At 36.4% G+C, this 12,522-nt stretch overlaps 1 protein-coding gene across 2 annotated transcripts in view; it reads right to left on the reverse strand.

Moving 5' to 3' along the window:
- Positions 1 to 12,522, reverse strand: part of SKAP2 (src kinase associated phosphoprotein 2) — a 116,608-nt gene that overhangs the window by 8,686 nt on the left and 95,400 nt on the right. For both annotated transcript variants that reach the window (XM_035317721.1, XM_035317722.1), the window contains 2 exons: positions 10,511 to 10,579; positions 3,764 to 3,876 (listed from right to left, as the gene is read on the reverse strand). In XM_035317721.1, the coding sequence (XP_035173612.1) occupies positions 3,764 to 3,876; positions 10,511 to 10,579 (182 nt within the window). The remainder of the gene's footprint in view (positions 1 to 3,763; positions 3,877 to 10,510; positions 10,580 to 12,522) is intronic.

The following is a 12,522-nucleotide window of genomic DNA, read 5'->3' on the forward strand; positions in this document are numbered from 1 at the left end:
ATGTATGGCTTGAGCATTGCAACAGACGTTTGTTGTGTTGAAAGAACAAATATCTCCCACATTGGAAGTATACAACCACTGAATAAAGGGTAATCTAGATGCCAAGTTAATACTCAAACTTTTGCTCTAGAATTTTCCATGAAAGTCAAGTCACAAATGAGATTTCCATGAATCATAAATACCAGAGTGAGTAGCATTATATCACATTAGCACATACTCAAATAGTAACAGTGAAGGAGTATTCCAGTTTGAGATACAATTTCTGATTTTCAAGTATTATTTGTCGCTTTACTGTAAATATAAATGTGGTGGGAATTAAATTAGGTTAAAAGTTAAGAAATGTCAGTAATTCTGCTAAGCGGGTGCCTGCTAATGTCTAGATAAATTTCCATTAGTATTTGCATCTGGCTCCTGAAACTAGGGGGTTTCCCAACATGAAATATGCACATAAAACAAATAAATACTGCAACTGCTGCACTTAGGTAAATTGTGCATACCAAACGTTAAAAAATATGGCCACCAACACTCACAGTTGGCTTTGTTACTGGAAATTGATTTCCTGAGTAAGAGCTATGGAAGATTTATAAAAAGAATTGTTACATCGTGGATTGTATTCCCATTTGTCATGGGGGTTTGAAAGCAAAGGCAAGACCATAAATGAGTAGGAATTAAGAGCAATCATCATTTTAGAAAACGGGCAGCCCAAGTATTGCATTTCTAATAGTCAATATTAACTAAGAAACCTTATTAATGAGTCCCTCAATGAATACAGCCATAAAATGTTTTTTACCACATAGTGAAAGAGGGGTGTATAAATTTCTGAAAGTTCATATGATTCATAGTGTAAGTTATAAAAGCCACTTGAATATTCAGGAATAAATTCAAATGACAAATGTACAGATACTTTGATCTATTTATTTGAAAAGTTAGAGGGTTTTTGTTTGTTTGTTCTAATTAAGCTAGTATATACTACTGCAACAGTTCTCTTGTTACTTCTCAAATTAAGGGCTCAACTTTTGGAGGAAACTCTCAAAGGCAACAAAGAAAGATAAAAAATATATTGTTTTTTAATAAAGAGCCCATTGGACCGCTGCCATGGGAAAGCCACAATAGACAAATGTTTAGATAATAGCTAAAACAGTTTTTAAATGCATCTTCTGAACAAGGAAAACTCACTTTGGTACAGTAATAATTCTAGTCATGCATAGGTATTTGCATTATCAGCGTAGAAGCATGCTCACTGCATTAACGCTGACTATTGATGCTCAATTTAAAGTAAATTATGAAGTATTTGCCTTTGCATAATGTTGCCAAACAAACCTTTCTTCTACATACACCTAAGTTACAACTTACATGTAACATATTGTTCTTGCTTTATTTAAAGTATATCAATTCCCACGTTTTCAAAACTGGTTCATAATTACTTCAGTTGTACTAATGATCTAATTTCTTGGGAACAACATAGTCACTTTCCTCTAATTTCTCTAAAAGTATGTGAAAAAAAACAGTTAAAAAGCAGTAAAATACATTGCTTTGGCATAACTACGCTGGAAGATAAAAATCTATTTTATCACACTCATTAGAACAAGCTATACCATTTATATTTCACTGCAAAACGGAGAACTATTACGTGTTGCACAAATATGCTCAACAGTTTGTTAAAGCCTCACCCTTCCTACTACAATACTACTATACCCGTACTTACTTCCTCATAAGCAAAATGAGATTTCTTCAAGAGTAATGTTCATACCTAGCTGACATATGATAGAAAGGCAATAAAGCCATAGCTAGGTTCAAGCTGAAGCTGAATTTATGACACCATTTTGGATCTATACACATCACCTCCTGTCAGTACCTGCATCTCTCATTTTCAACCACTAGATGGTGTGAAAAAATAAAAAAAATGCTAAGGATTCCTGCCAACTGCCACAAAATCCAAGTACTAATGTAGTGGATTAAGAAATATTTCTTGACGAAAAGTCTTGACCCACTTCAGGATGGCTAGGCTCACTTTTCCTTTGGTTGTATTTTCACTTACCAGACAAAGAGCCTGTAAATGATCAGTCCTTGAAACTGAACCAAGTGGAAGGTTAAGATGGATAATTCCCTGGCACTTTCCCCTCCAAGGACCCTAAATTCAGAGCTGACAGTAGCGGCCAACACTTATTCTTCTGAAAAAGCTGCAACAATCTTTAAGTGAAAGAGGGCTGAATTTTCTGGGCTCTATTTTGGAGTAAAAATCATTCCCAAACAGAAAGGCTCTATATATCTGGAGCTGCAGCAGGCCTGTTTCAAGGACTGATTACATATTAATCAAGGCATGGTCACAGTTGATATACAGATGACAGCTTAAGCTACTGTTTTTCTATTCTGCTCCATTTTTTAAATTAAATTCCTCACTATTTGAGGGAAAGCAAGTGAGTTTTTCACCTTAATCTTCACAAGTTGAAGATCAAGATTTTATTAGTCCCTGTAACATACCAAAAAGTACAATTCTCAGAAGGCAAACATGCAGTGCAATCTGCATGTTTGTGGGCTTTTTTTCCTTTTTTTAATTTTTTTTTTTTTGGGGGGGGGGGGGCGGTGCTAAAGAATTAGTACCATTCTTTAGTGCTGTATAACTGCATGAAAGCCTGCCCAATTGAAGACTGCCTTTAGTGATGTAATTCAGTTATTAGTTTAAGTGACAATGAAATGTTTCAAAAGACATACATGTTCACATTACATTAGTAATGTATCTTCTATATTTTTATATAGGACTATCTTTCTACCTATAAATCTTAAATTTATTTAAACAGAAGCTGTACATTTATTATCCCTAAAACACTGCATTTAAATGTATCACAGAAGATTTAAAGCAACTGTGACAAAACTGAAGAGTTTGAAACTCACAGAAACAGATGGCTTTAGCTTTCAAGCAGCTACATGTGTATTACATCTTTAGCATAAATTATACTGAATGGCAATTAAATCTGAGATATGTATTAAAAGGTGCTTTTTAAGTGAAAACTAAAAAAGATTAGCTTTTTTCTAATATTTGGGGAAATGAGAAATTTCCTTTGATTAATTGTTCAGAAGAACACTTCAATGGACCATGAGATACATAGTTTATGAGAGATTTTTTGTTTGTTTGTTTTTAAGAGAAAAATAACAAAATTCAGAAACATTGAAGTAAAATTAAATTTCCTGCTTGTACTGCTTATCATCACCTCAAATGAGAAGAATTATATTCATCATTTGCTTTGCAAACAGGAAAGTAGTAAATTAAAAATTGCCTAAATCTGTCAGAGCAAACGAATTTGGAATCTGAGCTGTCAGAACAACTGCAATACACATACAAAGATGAAAGCACAGTTTGGAGGGGAAAAAAAAAAATCCCTTTAGCAAGATGCCCAAAAAGTCAGAATGAGCACAGTCAGAAATATAGAACAGGAAACCAAAAACATAACATGCAAGATAATTTAAAATTCTACAAGGTTAACTTTTACAAGCAGAAAGCACATTGTCTCCTGTTAAATTAGTTAACAAATGGTAGCCAAGATTTAACAAGTAAATAAACATGCTTTTAAGTTAATTCCTGTTACATGGCTATGTTTTAAATGTGATTATAGTTCATTTGACAAAATAATTAATTGCAGTGAATATCTGATTGCAAACAAAGGATCTGAAAGGGAGTGCCAATTTCCCCCCATAGGACTGTGGGAATGTGCCCTTCTGTGCTTCTCTCTTTTTACAACTCTTTAGCCTCAGTAGCATGCTGTACCTTGCTGAGAATGTAGATAACATCACCACGTTTAAATGACAACTCGTCAGGTACATCTCCAGTGCAGTCCCACAAACCTTGGTAGAAATTGGCATAATCGGTATTTTTGCCATCTGCAAAGAAAATTACATCCAATTACAAAAAAAGATAAAAATTGAGGGACTAACATTGCTCTTTAAACCTTAAGGTACTACAAAGCAATTAATTAGTGCACATTTCTTAATCCCCTTGGTAGAAACAGCTCCTTCATACCACAAAAGCAAGTTGAAAACAAGTTTAATAGGTGAGCCCTTCACTGGCAACCGTTGTATCACTGAAGACATGTAGCTGCAGGTTTTCAAAGCATTTTACAGCTGCAACTTAAAACAGCTAGTTTTCCTCTACTAATGTATTTCCAGCAAGCCACGGTTGTATCTCAACTTGAAACTGATAAAAATGCTGGAGTATAATTAATAACAATCTGTGAAAGGAAGCCAAAGTAAGTATTTTGTGATATGCTTCCCCTCCCTCTTCTGTTCCAACTAAACTAAATAACTTCTCTGAGAACCTTTTAGATAATCTTGGATTGTTCCTTCTGAAATATTGGAGAACTTTGAAACTGTTGCTGAAGCTGCATTTTAAAAATATTTGTGTCAGCTCCAGTTTAGGACATTAAGCTCTGGCTAAACATGCAACTACACTCCAGCCATAAACTCATCCTTCTAACAGCATAAGCACAATGGATGTGCTGTGTTCAAGCTGCCATACAGACCATTAACTGATTGATTATTTAGCACTCTTTGCTCTGTAATATGGCAATAACACAGTAATAAATGCTTTGTCATACACTTACAATACAGAGTGCGTCTACTGAAACACAGCACTTACACACGGTTAAATACACTGGGAGCTTCTGTTACACTGCAAACTATTTCCTGTTTTTAATTCCATGAGAATCGAGTGTGATGAGTTAATGCAAGAAGAATGTAAGCAATACCACTAAGATGACCAGTTACATTATGTATACACTAACCAGACAGAATGTATATGCACTAATAATTTACATCACTGGGAAGCTATCTTCTAATTCTGATAACATAAATATCACTGAACTGGCTGGATCAAGGCTGTCATCTTAGTTTTGTTATATGATCCTGGAACAGCAGGCTTGCTGGTTATTCCAACATATACCAGTTACATTTGCATGTCGTTAGCACTCTACACCATTATTTATAGTTTACAATTTAATCATGATTGGTTCACTTTATTACTGAAAAAATCCTGCTAAAATATCGAGTAACAAGTGAGATGAAGTGTCACGCTACATAAAGAAGTATTCAACTTGTATTTTTCCCCATTTTGACAAATTCTTTGATTTTAATTTTAATACTCTCTAGATGAGCCAGAAGAGCTTGTTTCCAATTTATCCATTTCAGTCTGTGTTATGTGCTATCTTGTTTTGATGGCTAAACATTCACAACCTTGCTTTTAGAGCCACTGTGCAAGTTAGCCACCATTTAATTTTCCATAAACTGGTGTAGTAGCTCCCATTTACTACATAGCACTAGAGGGCGTTCTGACTATCAGTGCACAAATTCTCCTGTCATCACACCAAAAGCAGCAATTTATACATATAGTAAAGACTACTGACTATTTAGAAATAAGAGATTTTGTTACTGCAAAAATGTGTAGACAGAATAATATCAAGAGAAAGACAGAATTATATGAAATGTTGCACCTCCAAATTTTGGCCCTTCTTATCTGTCATCTCATTATTCATCAAGTTAGCATTAGAAAATTAAAAATGGTAACACCGGTTAGCACCAAATCAATTTGTAATAAATATTAAATCAGAGTATCTCCTCAGTCTTTTGGTTCAGCATTGATCACAGTTCCCAGCTCTATCTCATAAAAGATAATATAAGCCCATATGAGAAAAAACTGAAGAGCTACTTCGGTATATTCCAGCCTTTCAAATTTTTCAGCAGTAGTCTTATTGATTTGGGTTTAAAATACATTAATCAGTACTTTCACTTCTTCAGAGTTGCACTGAAATGAGTCATGATTTTTCACATTGATATGTATCACTCTGAGGTCTCTTCTCGCATTTTACATGCCTGAGGTAACTCCTCGTAACACTAACGGGAGTTGCACAGGGAACATTAGCAACAGAAGAGAACCCACATTGAGCAACATACATCTTTCCCTACATGCTCATCATGAGCATTTCATTAAGCCTTAAAGTGGGAAAGTGACTCAACTAATAACACGGCGACACTGGAAAAGATGCATTTTTAAATAAGCTTATTGCTACACTGAAAATATTGTCCAAAGACTAACCACAGCTTGGTTAGTTGGAAGTAAAATGAAATTAAGACAGGGAGTTGCTCATATCAAAGTCACATTTCTCTGAAAAACATTTATTGGAGCAACTGGTATATACCACAGGAACAGAAAAGGGAATAAAAGGGGTGGGAGGGTGGGGAAAGAAGTGCCAGCGTGAGTTTGTGACCAGCTATGCTGGTCTTCAAACAAGCGTTAATTCCAAAGTGGAAATCCCTTCTAATACCCATCAGCACAAGTTCCTCTAAATTCTCTAAGCAACTACACAGGCATAAACACCAAGTGTAAATACAACTTCAAAGTCTACACATCTAAAGGACAAAACACTTCATAAAATGATTCACAGTGCTTCACAAACACAGTGGTACACCAACAACAAAAAGCTGCAAAAAAACTGTAAAACACAAGCCCATTCTTTCTTGCTTTAGCCATTCTTTTAGTTAGAGATGACCCTGCCAAATCTAATTCGATTGCATTTGAAGAACTGGTTAAATAAAACTTGGGGACCTGTATGAAGAAATTTGGTACATATATAGTAATGAAATTATGTGGACCTTCATAAACAAATGAACTACATGAAAACAGCTGGTAGATTTAGCATCAAGAACTTATGTGCCAATTAGAGTTCAAATGCAAAAGGTATTGACTTGTTGACTTGTTGGAATTACTTTGTCACAATCATACTTTATTCGTGTGGGTTTTTTATGCCTTTAAAAAAACATCATGGCATAATTGCTAAACAGAAGTCTGTTGTATTTGAAAGGCATGGTCACGTAGACCACAAATGTGAACAAGATATGACAAAACAGAATTATTTTTAAAACATGGAGTAGACAGTACAAGGCAGTTTGTTTTTACCTACCCATTGCTTTTCATATTAGCAACCACAAGAAGTGGCTGAGCGGGATCTTGGATAGGTTCTTTCTCCAGGAAATAGTTCTTTCATTCCTGGACAGTTATCTGGATGAACAACTATCCAACAGTTTCCAAAACTCTTCTACAAAGAATTCCTCAGGGTTTTCTTCTGCCATCTCTGTTTTTCCAGTAACAGTAATAGGAACAACAGACACTTTTGTCCAATATCCCGATGAAAACACTTCAGAGTTTATTTGACAGATCAAACAGCAATGGCTGCCAGCCTTCCTGATGGTAGGCTCAGACTGCTTATTTGACTGAAAAATACTGGCATCTAACAATGCAGGCTTGAAGAAAGAAAGGTGAACAGTTCAGGTAAAAATCTGACAAGTCTATCTCTCAAGCACAGACTTCAAAAGTTGTAAATTGTTTAAAACTTAAGAATGCCAGTGGATTACTCAAGGAAAAACAAAGCTGTAAGAACATTCTAACAGCCTCAATAGACAGAAGAAAAAACTGGGAAAACAGATTAAGAGTCCATATTTTGTGAGGTTTCAAGTGTGCTGTCCCACTGCAGCCTAAGCCAATTTAACGGCAGGCTATCCCTTTCCTGCCCCCTCCCTCGTGCCAATTTTGGCGCTTGCCATTTCTGAGCACAAACTTGGCAGGAAAACTACACTGACCAAAACAAAATCTGGAATTACAACCTAAACATGGAAATGCACTACTGAAAAATTAGAATGAATACAGCTGTGCCTGACTTTCACTGATCTTCCATTTTAACAGTGATGGCATCCAAATTAACAAACTGTGCTATGGTAGTGACTTATAGCTACCAGTTCCACGCTACCTGCTTGCAGCTTGCTTGTGAATAAAGGAACACACAGGAACATTTTCATTTCACTCCTGTGGTTCAGTGCCCAATGTATTAATGTGCTCATTAAGCAGCTTGCCGTTCTGACTCATATTCCTTGACTTTTCATCAGATTCTTCAAAAAGTTTATAGCATCATATTCAACAGTTACTAGTCATGGTCTGGGCTATTTTATGCTATTTAACATTTGAAAGAGGTGAACTGGAAAATTATTGCATACTACTGTGTTCTTTTTTGCCATTGATGTGCTTAACATTTACCATACTGAAAGCTTAGAGATGGAGAGACAGGTAAAGTTTAAAATTAATGGTACCAAAATGACTCTGTCTTATACAAGTGACTTAGGCTATTCAACACAAACTCCGTGTTGATCTCAATGCTAAGATGAGACATACCCTGTTAATGAACAAAATTGTTTGTTCTGATGATGTCCTAAACTGTGTCCTAAACTGCACAGAGTGCCTCTAACTACTTATTTACCCTTTACCCCATATACTAGAAAAAATATAAAATAAGGGCTAAATAATTGGTAGAGTATTTATTTGGACTTGACCACCAGTCTAGCCCCATCTGTTCAGTATAATCTTTCTAATTTCCTTTCTTCTGTTGTTCCTTAGTTACACTGGCATTTACCCTAAAACAGCACAGAACATGATGCTGACTGAAATAGCCTCAATGGATAGGTAGCAGTAGCAAAAAAAGACACTGTAAGTCCTATTATATAACTGAAACTCTTATATGCTTTGGTATTTTAAAACAATTATGACACTAGCAATTAATGTAAAAGCTATCCAGCAGCAACAGTCAACAATCAAGACTGAAAGGTTAAAAGAATTCAAGTCTGAACATGATTTGAAGTAGAGATGGGTTAGGACAAGAAAAGAGTAAAAAATAAGAAAGGGGTTTAAGGCTGAGCTCACAGACAATTTGCAAAATATTTTCTGTGAATGTATGTGCTGTTTGTATGAAAAAAAAAAAAAAACATGAAATATTCTTAAATCAGATTAGATATTTATGATGTGATGCCAATCATAGATACTTATGTCAACTCAGCCCTCAAAGTCTAACAGATTTTCAGTGTTAAATGTTTTAAGATCAGTAAAATTATTGTTTGAAATTAATTTGATGTTGGGGGAGAAGAGTTACTGACCAGGAAATTACTACAGACGCTAGCAAGACAGACAAAGCTCTTCTCATGGCAGTTGAAACTTTTCAGAAATGAAGGTGCTAAGGTTTGGATTTCTTAAAACTATGATCGTTTAAAACTTTGAGATAATATATTAGTGAAAAAAACTCTGTCAGCTTTGTAATTGGATTGACCCCATGCTCGATTATGACAACACACTCTTATAATTACGGTAATGTCTAAATGAGTATTAAATGCTAAGGCTGTAATGAGTCATGCTGTCTTACACATGTTTTTAGCAAAGCACAATGCTAACAGCATTTGATGACTTGGCTCTTGTTTCCTTTCCAAGAAAAGCAACCCAAAACTCTTTGCAGCAACCTGTTCCTGCTTTCCTGTACAGGTCAGGAAATCAGGCCTCTGTTTCCTCTCCACATGTTGCAACAGGAAGAACATTGCAGAGCTACTTCCTAAAGGAACTCTTTTTGCCCACCCTTTCCTTGACAGCCCTGAAAGAATGATGTGTATTATGTACGATGGGGGAAGGTGAGCCAGATTGCATGTCAATGCAGGTCACAGTTACAATGCAGCAGATCTCAAAAAGGTGTAAGGTCTGATAAGATGCAAGTCTTCCCTACTTGCTGTGTCAAATCACCACTAGTTTATCTAAAGGTCTGTGCCCTTGAAGCACATATATATCTTGTTTTTAAGCATAACTGGAAATACATTTCTGTCAAGAAAAGTTGTCTGGTCATGTGACTGGACATGGTGTGTGCAGTTATTTTTCCAGACCCAGAGATAATTAGCACAAGGGCAGTTTGCCAAGCTAAAGCTGAGAGAATATCCTTCACAGCCTTTCTGGGCATTTGTGTCCTTTTCCAATTTTTATGCTGCTGTCACTGGACTCTGGCATTTCTTAGCCAATTCATTTGCTTTCTGTGGTAATCATATGCAATGAAGATATGCATGGCCAACATTTAAACAGGCTGCAGATCAATTAGTGGTCTTAAGTTTATCTGATTTTTATCAAAGAAGACAGAGCTTTGGGTCGATTGTCAGAGCCTGTGTCAAGTTGACCTTTTCAGAGACGTCTACATTGCCAGTCCCTTGGGCAACTTGTTGTCCCCTGTTAGTCTCTGAATGGCAGAAGTCTGTTCTGCTCAAGCACAAAGTATACACAGATGTCTATATTACATTCTTATAGGTTTGACAGCAACTGCATGTTGTATCTATAAACTGTCCTTTAGCAGTGACACTTCCTCAATGATGATAAGCTAATTTATGCAACTAAATCTCCTTTGTGCAGAAATGAAAGCTAATTGAGTCATTACAAAGTAATTCAGGAAGGAATACCTTGTATAAATTGGCTTACTTTATAAATCCTTCTCAAGTGGTTTTCATGCATCCTAAGTGGTGCTAAGCAGTTTTGCTGCCATCAAATACCCAGGTGAAAAAGACAGCTTTAGAGAGCTACAAAAACGTTATTTTAAAACAGCAAAGGGAAGAGAGAAGAAAATTAAGGTTAAAAAGAATGTACATATGCAAAATAGAGAAGAAAGACTTTAATTACCTGAAACAGTGGTAACTTTCTCCTGGCTCCATTTTCTTGGCATTTCAGCCTTTGGAGGATCACTTTCTTCTGCAAAACACATAAATGCAAATGAAATTCTGAAGGGATACCTCAGCTGACAGGAATTACAGCCCACATCAGTCTGAAAGCCACACTCTGCACATTTCCAGATCATAAGCCCTGTTTACTATTTTGCATTTGTACAGAAGTTGGAGCGTTGTTATTTCTGTGGTTTCCCCCACCCACCTAAACACTCCAAAAGCTTTCTTTCGAAATCTCAGTTGTGAACATCTGTTTCCCTTTGCACTCTGCTCTGAATATGGTAGTATAGAGCTGCAGTTCTGCTGTTGTTCAGTCATTCCAAAACAATTAGAATGAGGGTCCTCTTCTGCTATGTACATTTCTTGCCAGGATAAAGAAAAGCAGACTCAGGAGTGAAAATGTACCGAGACCATTCAGAAGTTCTACGCAGGCGTATCCAGAGAAGGAAGAGGGTATCTTATCTTCAGCACCATCACTGAGATGCACACGAGCTAGTCACCAGCATGATGGGAACACAGCCACCACAGATGCCACACACTCAGTGCTCCTGCTGACTGAGGCTGACCATGGTTTTAGGCAAACCAGACTGTATCAAATAACGTAACGCAAGTTTAGAAGAAAAGACAAACCCTGGCAGCGATCAGCTCTAAAGCATGCTTTCTGGCTAGCAGGCTTGGAACACTCCAAAATCCCCACAGGCGATTTCGTAAGATGTGCTCCATACTCCTCATCCCATACAGACGGGGAATTCTCTCATCCCCACACCCTCACACAAGTAAATTCATACTCCAGTCAGCACAGGGAGAGAAGAACTGCTCTGCACATGTCAGCCAACAATTTGTTGAGGCAAAAAAGCGAACAAACTGAGCTCTTTTTTCAGTTGTATTCTTTCTTTAGGGTCATAAGAAAGTAGAAACATATTTACCTTGGCCATTACAGTAAACTACAGCTCACAAAGATGCTGCACTGAATGAAGAAATAGTATATTGATAAACCCACTTCGCAAAGGAGAATTGAACTTTTAATACATTTGAATTAGCAGGTGTTGCTACTCATCACATCTCATAGTGATATTCATGCTTCTTTTTAAGGCACGTGTTTCAGCAACTTATTTTGATAGATTATTAATGACAGACAAGAGGTAAAGAACTCACAGCTTTTAAAATGTTCCTTATTGTGCTACTTCTATGTAATTTGCCCATCTACTTTGACAAAGAGTGAATTTTATATCAACAGTTCAAAGGATTGTTAGCCTTGTAAAAATTTAATCTACCCACAAGACTGTTCCTGCAAACATTAAAGCAGATGTTTAAAGCACAAGAATAGACCTGTTGAAATAAGTATGCATAATTGTTTGCTAACCTATATACACAGTCATACAAATATTACAGTTACATCATGACATTCACTGTACAAAGAGCTTTGAAATTCTGCCCTACTAAGACACAGAGATTTTGCCATCTGGAGAAAACACACACACACACACACACACAATAGAAGTGGGATAATCTGAAGCTGCAGTACAACACAAAACACTCCAAACTGTTTACTGCATTTAAATGTATTTCCCCACTTGGCATACCACTTGTGGCATATTTCCAAGTACACTAATTTGTTTGTTTTAAGCACTTAGAATTGGAGTATAAATGGCACAAATACATCCCCCTATGTCCTGTGCAGAGCACTAGGAGGCACTGTCATTCTGTGGCTTCCGTACCACATTTACACCACTCACAGGTATTATGATCCCATTGCCAGTCACATTTTCTAGGATGCTCCCTTTTCCCACACAATTTCACCCAACACAGTATCATACATTGATTAAAATAAATGCTGGTCTTACACATTAACAAATTCTTAGACCCATATCAATTTCTGTGTTGAATGTATTGTGGATTTTAACTCTAGCACTGTCATGGTCATCAGACTAACAAACTGAGAAACGGCTTAAGTAGAGGTCAATTCAACTG

This window comes from Oxyura jamaicensis, chromosome 2 (assembly GCF_011077185.1).
Source record: "Oxyura jamaicensis isolate SHBP4307 breed ruddy duck chromosome 2, BPBGC_Ojam_1.0, whole genome shotgun sequence".
NCBI lineage: Eukaryota > Metazoa > Chordata > Aves > Anseriformes > Anatidae > Oxyura > Oxyura jamaicensis.